Source organism: Tachysurus fulvidraco, chromosome 3 (genome assembly GCF_022655615.1).
Source record: "Tachysurus fulvidraco isolate hzauxx_2018 chromosome 3, HZAU_PFXX_2.0, whole genome shotgun sequence".
Taxonomy (NCBI): Eukaryota; Metazoa; Chordata; class Actinopteri; order Siluriformes; family Bagridae; genus Tachysurus; species Tachysurus fulvidraco.
In genome coordinates this window covers 30,652,766-30,671,390 of record NC_062520.1, presented here as the reverse complement: position 1 = coordinate 30,671,390, position 18,625 = coordinate 30,652,766, and the positions used below count along the sequence as shown (strand labels likewise).

General features: G+C 41.1%; 1 protein-coding gene across 3 annotated transcripts in view; it reads right to left on the bottom strand.

The window, feature by feature from the left end:
• Nucleotides 1-984: 984 nt before the first annotated feature.
• Nucleotides 985-18,625, bottom strand: part of asic1c (acid-sensing (proton-gated) ion channel 1c) — a 67,509-nt gene continuing 49,868 nt past the window's right edge. For 2 of the 3 annotated variants that reach the window (XM_027171581.2, XM_027171583.2), the window contains exons 2-11: nt 18,448-18,598; nt 16,456-16,583; nt 13,733-13,883; nt 13,527-13,583; nt 13,233-13,386; nt 12,276-12,367; nt 12,102-12,181; nt 9,415-9,486; nt 7,530-7,582; nt 985-2,535 (exon numbers count right to left, since the gene is read on the bottom strand). In XM_027171581.2, coding sequence (XP_027027382.1) covers nt 2,457-2,535; nt 7,530-7,582; nt 9,415-9,486; nt 12,102-12,181; nt 12,276-12,367; nt 13,233-13,386; nt 13,527-13,583; nt 13,733-13,883; nt 16,456-16,583; nt 18,448-18,598 — 1,017 coding nt within the window. In that variant the 3' untranslated portion in view covers nt 985-2,456. The remainder of the gene's footprint in view (nt 2,536-7,529; nt 7,583-9,414; nt 9,487-12,101; nt 12,182-12,275; nt 12,368-13,232; nt 13,387-13,526; nt 13,584-13,732; nt 13,884-16,455; nt 16,584-18,447; nt 18,599-18,625) is intronic. The other variant, XM_027171582.2, reaches the window with a different exon arrangement.

Genomic DNA, 18,625 nt, shown 5'->3' with positions numbered 1-18,625 from the left:
AATATTACATAGTTTGATCAGACAAAGCCCTTAACACGTACCATCAGAGATGGAACAGCACGACAACCTGGTGTTTTTCTTCACTTGAAGTAAGATTAAATCATGTGTCACTAAAAATAAGATGAAAAACTTCAATCGCATTCTAAATAATCTTGGGGAAAAAATAGTCTGGTAACGGTGAACATTGGATTATATTCTGCCATAATCTTTTTTTTTTTTTATTAAAACGTCAAAAACAAGCAACGTCAATGCACCGAAATGGTACAAAAAAAAAAAAGACCCGAAACAACAAACCTATCAACGTTGGACACCTGGTTTGATCCTCACCTTGGGCTTCTGTAGGTTCTTCTAGGTTCTCAGGTTTGTTCCAGTCCTCCGTAAAAACGCTGTCGGCTTAAATACCAAGTCTAAATAAAACGTTCCGTTCAGAAAATTTCAAGGAAGGCAAAAGGAAGCAGGACGTATTCGTGAACCTCGGCCAATAGAAAACAAGTGGGCGGGGTTTGTTTTGGGAAAAACAAAACAAAAAACATACAAAAAGTAACATGTCTTCATGTGTCTTGTGTCAAATCTCATTGTGAGGGGAAAAAAAAATACACATCTCTAAATCCCAGCCATGTCATGACAGAAATGTAAAGAAAATCACTCATTAAGAGAAGGTTAAATATGTTTATTATATTGGTTCATTTACACTTCACAACTGACTCTTAAAACGTGGATATATGTGCTAGAAATCCTGTTCTATAAAACAGCGCTCTTAGCTGGATGCAGAAGTGAAATTAAAAGGAAGGCGGATGTGTTATTTATTTATTTATTTATTTTAAAATTGAATTTTTTTTTCCCTTTATTGTGATAACGACCCCTGTGGCACGTCGTCTTAAATAAACGCAAGGAAATATGTGCATGCAAGCAAAGAAAGGAAGACGCCTTTGGGAAATCTAGTTTTTTAACCGTAAGGTAGTGTATATACTTGCGGACGGTTGAGGTGGTGGTGGTGGTGGTGGTGGTGGTGGTGGTGGTGTTGAGGCTTGATGTACGAGCAGCGTTTGGGGAAAGACGCAAAGGGTTTATGATTAGGACTAAAGCTGTATCATTCGTAAATAACTATATGAGCTCCGCTCTGTGTTTCACGGTTGTGTACGTCCCTCGTTTACTCGCGCAAACTCACGCGGGCCGTCTGATGATTTTGATTCGAGTCGTTCTGTGAAAACGTGATGTGCTGAAACCTGAATCTTTCCGACCGTCCTTCTGGTGTAGAATTTGTAATACAGTATAGAATATACAATAGAAACGATTAGAAATACGATGCATATCAAAAGTAAAATGCTCCTCGGAGACTTGAACACAGAACCTGAATCTAATCTTTTCCTTTTTAACTAACAGTTAAGCCTTTTGTAAGGTAAGGTATTACATTGGTTATTCTAACATGTGATGCAGATTATTGCACTTATATATATATATACATGTAATGTAAACAGACAAACGTTATTCGACTGCGTTCAGAGAAATAAGTTCTGTTACACATCATGTAGTCCCTTTACATCGACTAGGCTTGTGTTGACATTTTAAGTGTTTATAATGCTAACAGAATACACAGTGTTGCATGTAAAAAAAAAATACGTTGGATGCTAGCTTTAACGTTACCATTGGCGTCCACCATTTTGAAAGATCTGAACTTTTTTTGGTTCAAGTCCTCACGCTAATTTCACCAAAATCGGACACCGATACCGTCTGCCTGGAAAACTTTTTCCCGTAACGTAAAGTGCTGAAACTGGAGACTCACCAGGTTCTACCGGAAAATCAGGTTGGAGGGAAGCGCGTCAAAACTACGTGAGCATCAGCCGACACTGTAGAAGCTTGGACCCAGAATCAGCATCGTCGAAAGGTCGTTACGTTAAGACTTGAGCTAACTGATGACCGAAGAATGCAAAGATACGCTAGCTAACTATAAACAGTGAGCGAGTGTGTTCTGGACAATCGGTATATTCTAGATATCAACACAAGCCTAGTGTTTAACAAAAAGAAAGGTTCCTGCATGTTTGGGCTGATTTTGTGCAGTAGTGTGCCGTGATTAGTTCACTTTCAGTAGCAGCCTCGGTAGTAATCCAACGCACGGTCGACGATCAGTCGATAGCCTTTAAATCACTATCGTTTTCACAACATGGAACAACATGGAGTTGGTGCTGTTGATACTGCGTTATGCTAATATAACCTGAGTATTGTTTTGGGAACATTTTGCCTACTTGTACTTTGTACGGTGATATCTGATTCTATTCAGGCGTTGATTTATTCACTGACCAATTGAACTAGTCGTCACATACTGTACTGTATCGTACCGTACTGTGTGTGGTGGATATGTACATGTATACAAGTCAGAATCACAGTTTGCCGTTAGTCAGACCACTAATTGTCCTCGACCCGTCCGCGTCGTCAACAAGCGAACTCCTCGAAGTTCCCTAGAGACGGGTGACTAGGTAGCACGTTCGGCGCGAATCCGAGGCTGTCCGAGTGACTCCGGAGCGTGTCGCATGTGCTCTGGAAGAGAGAAGGTGGGGGGAAACGGGGAAGGAGGGGAGAGATGTTCAGATGTGCCGGAGGATGCACAATGAATCGATGGCGGCGCCAGAAAAAGACAGAAAAGGGAGGGAAAAAAAACCCAGGGGTAATGGAACGGAAAGAAACAAACAGAAAAAACATCGATAGATGGAGAATTGGAACAGAAATATAAATGGAATTATAATCGGAATCAAATCGCATAAGATATGAGACGGGGATTGATAAGTATGAACGGAAAGGGAAGAGGGGGAGAAGACATTCTTACTTAATCCTGGATGTAGGATTTTCAGTGAAAACATAACTGCTGAAAAGATATAATCAAAGAAATGAACTTCCCAAACTTTGAGGACTTATTCCTCTTGGTTTTTAAACTCATTGCGTGTAGACCTGTGATGACACCACAAAGGGATGCATCTAGTGATGTTATAAGACACAGGTTCCATCACAATGTCTCGCAGAAAGAAAATGAAGTGCATCAGCCAGTGAGCTTTGGCACTTGCGTAGTTTTAAGGGCATGATTTGTGAAGTGCGCGACGGTAAGATGCCCGAAGACAACAAACAGTTTTTCAATGTAATTTTTATTTTTAAATCTAGAACGCTGTGCAAGAAGAGACATTCTGTTCGACACTTGTCGAATCGTGCCCTTTGAAGCCTTTCAGGCTCAAATTTTGATCCAAGGAACGACCCCTCCTCCCCAGTTCAACAGCTAAATCCACTCTTTGGGTGCAAATGTCACATTATTAGGTACACCTGCCCTCGGTAGCTATTTTATGGGTAAAGACTAGCACAGTAAACTCATACCATCATCTCCACATTAATGTAAGTGGTTTACTGAGATTGTTCACCGACCCGGTGTCAATTCGGTGCTGTCCTATGGTGGTCCTTTAGTGAAGGATGAAGTTAGAACAGACTGGCAGAAATAGTGTATAGCAACACATGGACCCGTACAAATGCAGCTATACGATAGACTTAAAATGCCTGGCATAAGTATTCACTCCTACATAAACCTCTCGTCATTTTAAAGTTACAAATACTGAACTATTTTCCCCCCATGGTGAAGCATGATGGTGGTAGCATCATGTCGAGACCTTTACGTTTGGTTGCAACCCAACAACTTTGGTTACCCTCGCTTTTTAGAAATGCTCTCTAATAGAATCTGTGACCTTCAAGGAACAGATGTGTGACACAGGTAGACTCCATTCAACTAGTTTAGGACTTTTACAAGGGGGGGGGGGGTTAATTATGCTAACAAAAGTGTTTGTTTGGTAAATAATTTACCAGTAACTATATTATGTTTAACCCTCTTTTTCAGTACTACAATCTTCAGTTCAAGTTTATAACAAGACAGGAGTTTGACGAAAGGTTAGAGGGGGTGTATACTTATGCAACACTTCGTACTTGATAAAGGGCCGGTGAGATTAGTTACAACATAGGTGATTCTTATAAACCGTAATATGCACAGTAACAGTCTGCAGCCAGTTATTGCATTAGTAGAATACATTTGGACTAAACTGATGATTTCCACCAAAGAAGGCTATAATCAGTTTCAAACGGGATCATTTTCATGCAGGCCTCTAATGACTAGCATAAATCAAGCAGAGACATCGGAAGATTAAAAAAAAAGATGATGATGATATTACTAGTTTTATTAGGAGTTCATATTTGGTACAGGCAAAAACATCCAGCACTTCTTTGGGACAGAAACCTAATGACATCTGATATACAAAAGGTTGTGTGAGTGTATGAGGGAAAAAAATCAATGACGTAATTCAAGTATCATACAAACAGAATGTTCCGGTTTGAAGAGATCACATGCACAAATCTTGGAAGTTAATAATTCCTCCTACCAATATATGCATATATCTATACGTTTATTATAATTTGCTCATTCGGCTATGTGTTGGATATGTTATTGTTCAAAATGACAGATCACTCAGTCATGAATTCAAATCCCTGAGCAAGAGCCTTGTTTCTACTGTCCAGTTGTATCCTATCAAGCAAAGCCTTAACCACTGTGTCACCACTTTCCTGTTTACGACTAAGGGGTTTTTTACACCTGGTCACTTCATGCGTTCTCTGTGATCGGATAGCTATCCGATGGTAAAAAGACCAGGTCTAAATGCCCTCTGAAACGTTTGGTTCAAACCCCTTCAGGAGGTGGTCTGGGACGCGTTTCAGATTAAACTGGACAGGTGTAAATAAATGTGGTTGTTCAAGCCACATACGTCAGCGCTATACTCCTCCCAAACAGAAGTACGTCACTCGCAGGTGACTCACAAGTCGTGCATCGCGCCAGAAACAAATTTGTGTCCCTACCAGCGCTGGCTCCGATCTTTCACCCAGGTGTCTCGTTGGGTCTTAAAATACACTGCTGCTGCTGCCAGCGAAAATGCAGCGAACAGTAAACGCTGTTTTTTGTAGCAACCGCATACACCAAAACGTGTTCCATTTCAATTACCTCGGAAATGAGGTAAAATATATTAGCATTTTGGGCGGGAGTAGAAAGATCGGATCGATATCCGATTCGCCGAGACGCGTTTATGTGGCCTGATGTAAATGTAAAAAGGCCCCAAATGCTCACTTATTTGAATAGGTGGCAATTTATGAAAGTACTGTAGATGTCTTTGTAATAAACCAAATCGTAGAAATTCCCTAACGATTCCTGATGCTTTCCAACAACATCAAGGTTATATCTGTACTGAACCACCTGAGAATAGTTTTGGTTGCTGTTACTTTGGGCATTCAGGTTGACAATCTATACTTTAATGTACATTGCCATTCAAGCATCAAGGATCTGCTCTATGTATGTCAGGGAACACTGATTGCAGTCCCCACTGGCAAATCTGGCCAGCAATACAAATAGGACCTATGTTCTGTGCTTGGTAGATCTTTAGTGAGGTTTCCAAGCAGTAGATCATAGACCCAGCATCACCCCTTGACAGCTTTGTGCTGGAACTTCTCGGGTCACGGGGAGCCTGTGCCTATCTCAGGCGTCATCGGGCATCGAGGCAGGATACACCCTGGAAGGAGTGCCAACCCATCGCAGGGCACACACACTCTCAGTCACTCACACACACACACACACACTATGGACAATTTTCCAGAGATGCCAATCAACCTACCATGCATGTCTTTGGACCAGGGGAGGAAAACGGAGTACCCAGAGGAAATCCCCGTGGCAGGGGGAGAACATGCAAACTCCACACACACACAAAAGGCAGAGGCGGGAATCAAACCCCCAACCCTGGAGGTGTGAGGCGAATGTGCTAACCACTAAGCCACTGTGCCCCAGGACAACCCTGACAAGTAAAAGTACCTTCCCTTTCACCACCAGCCTGCAGTGACAAACCCCTTTCCAGTTCATGCAATATTAAAGGTTCAACGTACAATAAAAGATCTGCTCTTCATTCCTAACCACTAATAGCCTATTGTAGAAGAAGCCTGTCGATATCCTTAGTCTTAGATCCATTTTTTTCTAGTACCTTTCGGAAAAGGACACAAGAACCTTGACAAAACAATTTTGTCTTCCACCACATACGGTATAACCATCAACATGAGGTCTGACTCATTGCTAAAACCATTTCCAAAGAAGAAATGGTCGAGCGCACACCAGAAAGACAAATCCCTTAAGATTGATTGTCCTTACGATGGTAAGGACAGAAGAATAAGTGTCAGAGCCAAGGATTAGTTCATGAGGTCCAAATGACCGTTAGAGGTCAGTACATCAGAAAGATTCCCAGAGTGTCAACCTTTTGTTATCTGTGAATTCATCAAACTCTGTTTGCATACTATACAGTATGTAATCAACTTTTCAATACACACCACACCAGCCTGCAGAGCATTCTTTCCTGTACCTGGCATGTGCCCATTGGTGTTATTTATGGCAGCCATTCAATCAAACTTCTCTTGCAAAGGAAGCGAATGACCCAATGTGAATGAGTGACGTCACATACTCAGAATTTGTTTTCTGTATTTAACCCATCCAATGTGTACACACACAGCAGTGAACACACACACGCCGTAAACACACACCCGTGGGCAGTGGGCAGCCATTTATACTGTTTATACAGTTTCAGGGCAGCCATTTATACTGTGGCAGGATATATATGCTGTGGCACCCGGGGAGCAGTCGGTGCCTTGCTCAAGGGCACCTCAGTCGTGGCTGGCCTGAGACTTGAACCCATGACCTTAGGATTAGGAGTCAGACTCTCTAACCATTAGGCCATGACTCCCCCCTGTGTGACCAGTTGTGTCCTTAGCTGGCTTGGCAAAAGGGATCATTCGAATGCTTGATATCGATGCTGTTTGATGGCTTTATTTATTACAAAATCAGTGTCACACATCACTACATCACTTTGTGGTAATTGGTGTTCAACAAAACTATTTATTTATCATTGTGACATTGTTACCTAGTGTTATATCCAAGATTAAATACCATAAATACTATTTAAAGACTATGCAAAGTATGCAAACAAAGAAACAATCAATCAAACACAAAAACTATTAGTTGCATTTGTCAAAGAAATTCTGTTTCCCAAAATCTTCACCGCTAACATTTTTGGAACAAGCATATTTTTCAAATTTGTATATATTAAAATGTCAGCTTGCTAAACGCTCTTGCAAGCATCCGTAAGTTTTTGGGAAAGAGGACTGCTACAAAATAAATGGCACAAAATACCAGAAATTAGGCAAGACTAATCCATTCATAGCATGGCTTTGTTTTACCTGTACTTGTGCAATACATCATCTCCGTCTTGAAAGCTACAAGATTTGAAAGACCTTCCTTAGCATGCTTAGAAAAGGCAGTTTCCTGTACTAATTTATTATTACAGGAAACATACAAAAGGAGAACCTCTGAAAAGAAGGATATTTAAGGGGTTGAAAGAGTGAAATGCTGATGAGGTTATAATGGGTTATAGTTAGACAGGTTAAGAGGATGTACAGAATCTGCAGTATTATCAATGGCCAGCTACCTGGGGGTATGATTAGGCGTGACACCAGGGCTGGTGGGGTTCTCAGAGTAGTCCTGGAAGACACATGACGGGGAGAGAGATGAGGATGACCACACCGAGTATGGGTTCAGTTCAGTTTCAGGTCCGGGTTCAATGTGAAATTGGATCCAGTATCGATTCTCCATCCAAGTCCTAAATTTGCTGTTATTGAATCTGAACTGACCCCAAATGTATACAATTATACAATGCAGAGTACGTAATGATCCATTCATCTGTTTTAAAAACAATGTTGACTTCTGTGAAGTTTAATGAATAATAGCATTAACATTAAAAATGCATGAACAAGTTCTTAATGACCTGGCATCCACTGGAGAGGAGAAAGGATGTGGAAAACAATGGTAACTTTTACTTACGCATCTTGTTTAATACAGAATGGGTTAAAATGCAATAAAGAAATCAATGTTAGTAGTTTAAAAATCCAAAAATATGTTTGGATAAGTGACATGTGGTGGATTAGCGTAATGTGGATAATGAATCTTGGCATAAAACTCCAAAGTTTAATCTCACACCAGCGACCATATGTTCTACATTCATGTATTCCTATCACATTCCTATATCATTCCTATTTTTTTGTTAAATAAAAACTTTGCAAGTTGTGGACCTTTAATGTTGGATCAAAAGTCTCCATCCACATTGGTGCCTTTTGAAACACTAAACACCAACAGTCCCATGTGTGTTGGTTTTTTGTCTAGTTAATAGACAACTCTCACCCCTTATGAAGTCTTATGACTTCCTTATGAAGGCAAACATCAACAACAACAAAGAAAAGTGTTCTCGTGCTTCGTACAATTGCTTTTTTGGATTCACTTGGAAGACTCTTCTGCCACTTCTATAAGCTACAAGTGCACTTGCACCCTAAATTTTTCATTTACAGACAGACCGGAATGCCTACGATTTTCACACAGGATCTATTTTAATGATATTTAAATCAATGATCCGGATTCAGTGATACTTTAATCGATAACAGCAGCTTTGACACAAAACAATTAATGTGTCACCAAAAGTATTTTTCAATTCGGAGAATGTATGGTAAAAACCCCCTGAAAAAGTATTTTGTTTAACTTGATAATCATTCATTGGACAAGATAAATAAGTTTGTAGAGAAATCAGTGAAAATGCACCCAGTTGAAATGAGATATAAACGATAAAGGGAACACCCATAGACATTTCTGCTTAATTACCCAGATTCGTTCATTCATTCATTCATTCATTCATTTTCTACCGCTTATCTGAACTTCTCGGGTCACGGGGAGCCTGTGCCTATCTCAGGCGTCATTGGGCATCAAGGCAGGATACACCCAGGACGGAGTGCCAACCCATCGCAGGGCACACACACTCATTCACTCACACACTACAGACAATTTTCCAGAGATGCCAATCAACCTACCATGCATGTCTTTGGACCGGGGGAGGAAACCGGAGTACCCCCGAGGCACGGGGAGAACATGCAAACTCCACACACACAAGGTGGAGGTGGGAATCAAACCCCCAACCCTGGAGGTGTGAGGCAAACGTGCTAACCACTAAGCCACCGTGCCCCCCTATTACCCAGATTTACATTGCAAAATGACCAACTTTTTTAATTAGTTTCTCGTACTATTGCTTCCCCGTACTGCGTATTTCTGCACGATTTCTTTTGACCACGTTTTAACGACAAAAATTCTAGGTTTCCCACATATCAGAATTTGAGCCGAAGACAAAATAAACAGCAGCGACATGCAGCAGTAAATACAGCTAAGCATTCAGATGCACGTTTGCCAAACTAACCTTGCTTTTGTTTCGGTCATGTTATCTCAGCTCCACCTAAAGCATGCACATGCAGGTGGTATAGAACGAGCTCAGTTACCAGATTATCGCTTGCACTCCGGCGTGGTCGTCCTTTACGTAGAAAGTAGCCCAATACTTTATCCTTAAATACCTGAGGAAACAAGGTAATGTTGCTGAGTTACAAAAACTTTATAAGAGTGTACAGAAAATTTCAAAGCTAATCAAGCAAACTAAAAAAATCTGTCAATGAACTTGGTTTTAAAACATGTAACTGAATTTTTGGACTTCATCTTCAAATGGTTTTTATGTTGGGATATATTTAGCATGAAATCAATACGTGCTTAACTAAAGAATGGTGCAGTATGACGGATGGCAAGCTGCTGTCCTTCAGAACTAGCGGACTATTGCCATGCACCCATTTCATTTCCGAGCGTCAATAACAAAGTCGTCAAACCTAATGAAAGCGAATCCACATGGGTACCATTTTAAAGGTCCTGCTACATCATGCTCATCCTTTGGCTATTCTCATCAACCCGAGATACCCTCCTGTTAGTCGTCAAACCATGGTTACGTGCTTAACATTCTTTTACATTCGTAGATTCCCAATCATCTTAGCGGTTTTCAGAAATAATTGCGGCCACATTTCACCGTCACTGTGAGGGTTTGTAACACATCCTTTCAGTGCACGAGGAGATCACAACAAGTGATTTCCTCAAGGTGCTGATTTGATTCTTTATCTGATATGGGGACAGGTCTTACCTACGGTACTGTGCTAACCCTAACCCTATGGTACTGATACAGATCATTTCTGTAGGTGAGAATCACTCAGGCTCTCTATACTGTAGATCACATGGAGTGTGAATAAAGAACATGACATCTGTATAACCTGTTGAAAATAAACTATAGACTCCATGTCACTGCCTCAGATATTTCTGTTAGATATTCTCCATCTTTCATGCACTGGATGAAATTTTACAGAAGATGATAATTCTTGATCTGCTTTCAAGTATACCCGAGCAACATCCTTTCCCTAATGGGCTCTCCTGTCTTTAGACAGGGGATCCACTTAAGGTGTCCTAAAGCACACAAACAGTTGGTCAGTGACCCACCAGATGCCTGCCATTTTCTGGGCACATTCTCACTTGCAACAGAATATGTAGAATGAGAATATACAATGACCAGAGTGACTCCAACCAGTGAACATGCTTGTATGCTGAAATTACTCCAAAGGGTTAAGCTCATTTTCTTAATATGTGGTCTGCTGTTCCATAGTGACCCCTGTTTCTGAGACAGAAAGCCTGGTCTGATTGGTATTGGGCACCATTAATTTTAACTAGCTGCAAGCCTTGCATGTTGAGCCAGAATGACCCAGACAATTAACAATATTGGTCATTTTGTCCAGTGTCCTCCCTTTTAGACTGAAGAAGGCTGCAATCCGGGGTACTTCTGGAATGTCTAGTTAGTGGCAAGTGCATGGAATTTTTTAACGAGTTCCAGCAGTGGCTTCTGAACCAACCTAACAAGCCTTCTCATTTGCAGACCCTTGACACTTATTGACTTGGACACCCAGAAGTGGTGCCCTACAGGAGATCTTTGCCCATTGCATAATTTACTGTGGCCATGTCCCATTGTGGCTTTAATATACTCTTGCCTAGAGAGTATTATCATGTGATCACCTGAATGCTGTGAGGTAAGCGATCAGCCCTCCCTACTATCTCAACTATCTCAATTGCTCCTCCAATCCAGACTTTTGTATGCTCCTGTTCTGGTAGTGCCACAAGAGAGATAACTTAGTTTCTTCTAGAGCTTTCCTCAGCTGTTCCTGCTACTCGAGGCTGAACGTTATACGGCGGGGAGGACACACGAGGTCAAAGTCACAAGGTGATGACGCCGTTACGCGGCAAAGTAAAAGGGCGCAAGAGTAGTGCTTCACCAGTTCTAAAGTAAGTAGCGGAAAACCTTGGGGTCTGAAGGTTAAGAAAGAATTAGAGATCGAGTATAGCTTAGTGACTTGATCATGGTTTAATACTTGCCATACATATAGTCTCAGTGGGATTTAGATCATGGCTTTGACTGGACACACGGGAATTGTGAAACCAGTCCAAGGTACTGTAGCTTTAACCTTGCCTCAGAAGTCACTGCCTTATATAAAATTGATTTCCCCAAAGGCTTCAGCATTAAGTTTTCCCCTCCCCAAATCACGATCCCGAGGAGATGGTACTGGGTCATAGACTTTATCTTTGCCACTTTCCATTGGGCATTTGTTTTCTGCTTTTAAGATGTTTAGCCTTGTTCAATAGGTAACAAATTTGTACGGAAATTTTTAGATGATGCACCTTTCTTTGAAAGACTTATTCTGGCCGTTCAGATTGGAGGGATGGATTTGGTCATGCTTCTTCTCTTTCGTAATTAAGAGCTACAAAAGTACAGACAGGGCTTTTCAGACACTTTCATCTGTTTTTTTTTTTTTGGAAACCACTCTTTAATTACATACTTTTAGTTCTGTATGGTTTTGCATATCGGTTTCTCTTTTTGTAATGCTTAACTGCCGAACCTTTTAGAGGCCTCCAAACTCTCTGCCTTCATCGTGAAGGTATAATTAACTTACAACTTAATTAAGGTTTGCCAGAATGAAAGGGTCTGGATAAGTGCGCATTGGTCATATTCCATTTTGTTCTCGTTCTTTGACACTTCTTTTGAACATATGCGAGCCTTTGTGGTTTGGTGTAGATTAAAGATTAAAAAAGAGACAGAAATGCTCTTTACCTCATACAAATAATCAAATATTTCCAGTATTGTCAGGACGCTAGCTCCTATAAACAGCCCCATCTGCCCACCAATGTCACCTGAAAGAGGAGGCAAATAAATAATAATAATTAATGTGTTTCTTGCAGATTTTAATGAGTTGAATGTGTTTTTTTCATCAGTAAAATCTCTTACCAAGTAGACCAGCCACTTCATATGCCTTCTTCTGCTCAATCTTTTCATAATTCAGGGCCTCAAAAAAGATATCCAGGACTAATATATTTTCTCTGGAAGTGAATACACAAGAAATGAGCGAATCAATTTGATGGGCTTTAGTAGAAGTGCATTTCAAATTTTCTTATTACACAGTCACCGGCCACTTTAATGGGAACACCAATCATCATAATCAGCCCCAGTCACTCAAAAGAACTACGTCCAAACCAAGTGTGGTGAGTCTGTGCCCACTGTAGCCTCAGATTCCAAGTTGAACCTGATGTAGTGTTCTTCAGTTGTAGTTTATTAAGAACGACGTGTACATTCTGAGATCTTTGTGATTTTTAAGCATATCTGCTGCAGCCGGACTGGTTAACTGTATAATTGCATGAATGAAGGGGGGGTTAAAAGGTGTTCCTAATAAAAGTGGTTGGTCAGTTTATTCATTCATTCATTCATTTTCTAACGCTTATCCGAACTTCTCGGGTCACGGGGAGCCTGTGCCTATCTCAGGTGTCATAGGGCATCAAGGCAGGGCACACCCTGGACAGAGTGCCAACCCATCGCAGGGCACACACACACTCTCATTCACACACACACTATGGACAATTTTCCAGAGATGCCAATCAACCTACCATGCATGTCTTTGGACCGGGGGAGGAAACCGGATTACCCGGAGGAAACCCCCGAGGCACGGGGAGAACATGCAAACTCCACACACACACAAGGTGGAGGCAGGAATCGAACCCCCAACCCTGTAGGTGTGAGGCAAATGTGCTAACCACTAAGCCACTGTGTCCCCCTTGGTCAGTTTATATCAAATGTATTTCCTTAAAAAGGAACCTTTTTTCGAATTACAGTATAAAGATATGCACTATTCCAACACAACTATTCCAAGTCCTTTTTGGACGTTTTATGTAAAACAGGCTTATCTCATACCCAATGTACTGCTCGGATTTGTTGAACTTCTTGGCCAGGTATTTGGCAGACGCTTTGCTGGGTATTTTCACCATGGAAAGCTCCTTGCCATAGCGAGTCATGTTGCAAGGTGTCTGGCACACGCAGTAGTTGTTGTCTTTTTCAACAAGAAAATCTGTGAATTGTGACAACACCGAATGGTGCAGATCAGTTTAAATGAATTCATTCAGAACACATAGAGGGTAGATTGCTTGAGACGGTCTTAAATCGTTCAGGTTCAAATACTAATACTATACTATTACTATGTCGTCTTACCCAAGGCAGGATCTGCGCAGTCCTTATACTGTTCTGGGGTGCATACAGTAGAGGTGCCTGTAAAAAGGTTCAAATCACAGGCAATAAAAGTAGCAAATACAAGCAGGAGATGAAATTGATCCTCATTTGATGAGTCTAAAGATAAATCCAGATTCTCAGTCAATATTACACAAGATTTTATACCGCAGTAAAGTGTGTGCCTGTACCTGGCATGTGTACCATCCTGCAGTTACAGTTCTCCAGCAGATACCGGGTTTCGCAGTCGATACGACACGCTGTTATGCTGTAGGTGGAGAAGTAGTCTGATTCCATGGCAGAGGATTTGCAGTCGCCCCAAGGCGGTGGAAGATACTGAAGCTGTGAAACACCACACAGTTTTAGTCATTAAAGGTGTCAACGTGCTGTTCGGTAACAGTCATGAGGAAAAGAAAAAAAATACATTTGTTAAAAGGAGAGTCACAGAGTATTCCGTAGATGAAGGACGACAAAAAGATCGGCGGAGGCAATCTAGCTGTTTGTTGACCTACTAATTAACGTTGAACACAAAAAAGGTGCACACATTAGGAGAACAAACCGATGACAAAATGATGTTTAGAGTAACAAGCATTAGCAATATTTGGACAGGGACTAAATCTTCCTTCCCAGCCAAGGAAATCATGGACGGCTCTGTACTCAAAATCCTGAAACGTTGCATCTGCTGATAATCGGATGCACATTCTTAGACAGATGCACCGCTTGGAAGTCTTTCACGCCTCGTTAGATGTGACCAAACTCGACGATGATGCTTTTCTTTAAAGCGCTAAGCATCTACATATGGACCTTTCAAAGGAATCTCAAACACACATTTACTACAGATCAGGAGTCACCAAAGAAATTAACCAGAGTTATACTTGCGATTTCATTACTGAGTAGAACATTTTTCGTAAACTTCTCAGGATTTCTGAAGCCCGTCATAACATACATACGAAGTCTCAGCAGGTGTCCGGCTTCAAACGTGACGATATCACCGCAATACCGGATCATTAATTTATTCATCGAAATGATGCTTATGATATTATATCAGAAGCAAATTTAAAGACAAATTGGCTGCGTCTTTTATTGTAACGGCTCGTTTATTTAGGTTGAAGGATTTCATTGATTTTGTTCCCCCTGCCATTATAACGGTTACATCATGAAGACTGAGTGACACGAGCCAACTTTCTGAGACACTCATTTACAGAGATCAATAAACAAGCAAAAACATCAAATAAACACCGCCTGACACAAGACGTACCTGTAGGACAGGTACTAAACAGATAAAAGTTGTAAATTACACCATCTCCTTGAATGTAAAATGAGTTTCACCTGCATTTCTAAAATATGAAGAAAAAAAAACGAATAGTTTTTGTTTCCAGTGCGAAAACAAAGCAGGTATTGATGACAATTGATGACTGATGGTTAATCAGAGTATTGATTTCATATTAGCTGCCACAAAGTGCCTCAGGCCGATGACCACGGAAATAAGAAACCAGTGGGCCGCAAACATTCAAAGGGTTCATTTCCTCGACGGTGCATAATGAAAATGCAGCTGGTGTCACAGAGAAGGTCTACATTTTTGCAGAGCGCTGTAGTATAAAGGCCGTCGTTTATCAGACGGAACCGTCGGCGTCTCTTTGAACGGTCTCTCGATTAAAACGGATATATCGACACGATGCTTTTTTAAAACTGAGTTCTGATCTCAGTGGATTAAGAAGTATAATTTTTTCCAAAGGTTTAGAAGACCAGGTCCCAGAGTGGACAATTTCATTCCGCAGAATAAAAATTTTAGTCTGGACAGTTTCCGCAGTCTTTGAAGCCATAAAAAAAAATATTGAGTTAGAGAATTCAATATACCTGACTGGAACTTCTACTGATCAAGTGGTTTTCCTGAGTTTATATTGAAAGAATTTTCAGCCAAAAAAAAGGACAAAATTTCAGACTTAATGGAATTCCCCACTTGAGCTGACATCATGGATCATATTAGTGAAATTGATTCCAGCTAACTTCCCAAATTCCCTGAACTGTAGGTGTCAGAGGTGGGAGTAAGTCACACATGTGCAAGTCCGAGTCAGGTCTCAAGTCATGAATGTCAAGTCAAAGTCAAGTCGAGTCTTTTTGTAATATTTGTCAAGCAAGTCTCAAGTCTCAAATTTGCGACTTAAGTCTGACTCGAGTCAAGTCGAGTCCCCCATCTCTGAGTCATTTAACTCAAGTCCAAGTCAGGTCTCAAGTCATGAATGTCAAGTCAAAGTCAAGTCTTTCTTTAATATTTTGCAAGCAAGTCTCAAGTCTCAAATTTGCGACTTAAGTCTGACTCGAGTCAAGTCAAGTCCCCCATCTCTGAGTCATTTAACTCAAGTCTGAGTCAGGTCTCAAGTCATGAATGTCAAGTCAAAGTCAAGTCGAGACTTTCTTTAATATTTGTCAAGCAGGTCTCAAGTCTCAAATTTGCGACTTAAGTCTGACTCGAGTCAAGTCGAGTCCCCCATCTCTGAGTCATTTAACTCAAGTCTGAGTCAGGTCTCAAGTCATGAATGTCAAGTCAAAGTCAAGTCTTTCTTTAATATTTGGCAAGCAAGTCTCAAGTCTCAAATTTGCGACTTAAGTCTGACTCGAGTCAAGTCGAGTCCCCTATGTCTGAGCCATTTAACTCAAGTCCGAGTCAGGTCTCAAGTCATGAATGTCAAGTAAAATTCGAGTCTTTATTTATTATTTATCAAGTCTCAAGTCTCAAATGTGCGACTTACGCAAGTCTGACTCGAGTCAAGTCGAGTTCCCCATCTCTGGTACAGTAGGTGTTTGTTTTTGGTTTTCTTCAGGATTAAGTTAATGAGTTTATGAGCACAGACAGACAGACAGACAGACAGAGTAAAAATGAGGGCTTGTGTGCAATAGGCATAGCAGTAGGTACCAGTTGCTGCTGACAAGACACAAAAGTTTGAAATCCAGGGGCCACACCAAATCCCAGCTGGTCTATGAAGGGCGGCTCATTCTGGCTGTGGATCTGGACTTTGATGCCTGCTTCGTATGACGTTTCATCTGTATAAGGAACAACGTTAGTGGGCAGAAGGTTAAAGAAGATACAACAGTTAAATATAGACTGATCTTCACTGCACCTCTCGGTGGTTTTAATGCTACAAAAGAACACAGAGGAACCTGTTACAGTGGCAGTCGGGTCTTAAAGCTGTGGCGTCGAAAGCAGGAAAAGTGAGTTAGACGACTAGACGACAAGGTCACAGCATTCGGTTAGTCAAGGGCGTCGATTTGGGTATGGATGGTAGGGACATGTCCCTACCAATATCCAGGGAACACTCAATTGTCCCTAGCAATAATTCAACCAAGCCTATATATATATTTATACATAACCACTGATATCCGTCTGTGTCTTGTGCTTTTTTAATTCTTTCATTTAACATTTATCCGGGAATCATGAAATAAGATTAAAATATTTTACAACGCCGTTCTGGAAAAATAGCGCAACAAATGGGACACAAACGGTTAACAAATCTACCCCCTGCAATGAATCCCGCCTCTGTAACTCACCTCTCTAAAATGATTGGCCTTTGCCTTTTTTGAGTCCCGCCTCTCTAACCCACATCGCTGTTTGATTGGCTTTGTCTTTCTCGCTAATGTGTTGAGGTCGGCTGCAGCTATATTCCATTGTATGAAGCAATATGCAACGTGATTATGCAGGCTACCGGTATGTGAGGTAGAAAGTATTCTTATAACAACAGTTTTATGCACAAAATACGGGGAATGTTGTCCCCACCAATGTCAAATTATGTCCCCACCAATGTCAAAATCAAACTTTCGCCATTGCGGTTAGTAACTCCCAAAAGTGGTCCAAGGAAGAAAATGTTTGGGCAGATGGTAGACTATAGGAGTGAAGTCCGATCTGTTATTTTCACATCATACCTAGTTTCTTCTGTGAGATGGATAAATCTATGGTCTGGGCTAGAAAGAAATCAGCCTCAGCCTCGCTTTGGGCTCTGGGAATGTCTATATACTGTACAGATAAGCTAAGTATAAGGAAACATCGAGATATATTAGACCAAAATAGCAATCCGTTTCATTCACTGAAAAATCGAGAAACAATGAAAAGCACCTGGCTCACGTTAGATTGAGGACGATAAGAGGATTTCTCTGAGCTATAGGTCGAAACGTCATGAATCAGTCGGCTGGTGTTGTTTTCTCTATAAAGTATTCTCTATAAAGCCCCCCCCCCCCCCGTGCACCATTAGACCGATGCAAAGCAAATACTAAAAAACGCTGAGAATAAACGCTCCTTCGTGCATGATTAATGCGCAGTAATCGTTATGCTCTCAAGCACATTCATCAAAAAGCTCTATAACGGACATTAGCTGCAAATTTGGAAGGGGGTTTAGATGCTGGCATCTTGTTCATCTAATTACTTAACTTGTTACCTCCAAACCTTCTGTTTAATGCCAATGAAATTCTATATTACTACCTGGGTGAAAGTGGGCCTTTTATCCAGGGCCTTTTATTATTGTGGTTATTTTTTAATTACTTAGCACAATCAGACTGAAGGAGTAAAAAAAGCCAGAGAGTAGCAATGGGTTTGAACCCGGACCTGTGATTATAAGAATACGGGTTTTAAACCAATTGCCCTCAACATTGATGCCTTTTATGCCACCGGCTTGTTTCTCAATTCTGATTGGTCAGAATTCACCCTGTATCTATAAGAGCACATAAAATGTTGTGTATGATGAAGCCTCTCTGGAAGGATGTGGAATAGTTAACCCCATTTAACGCAAACCAGTCGCTGGACACAGGAGATCCATCCAAAAATAGTCTCACTGGAGAAAACATCATAGAGAACTCTACTCACCTCTAAACACGTTCACCTGTTGGATTTTTTAATACTTAAGAGATGGATATTTACCGGTGTCTCCCCACACTGGCAGGTATTCGTCTTGCTGAATATCCAGCATTATCTCGAGCCCGTTTCCTGTTCCGCCTTTTAACGTCGTCAGCAGTGGGTTCCCATCCAGGCCCGAGTTGAAGGTGTAACACTTGCCATATCTTGTGTAAATCTGGGGAAGTATACAGTGGGACGTGTT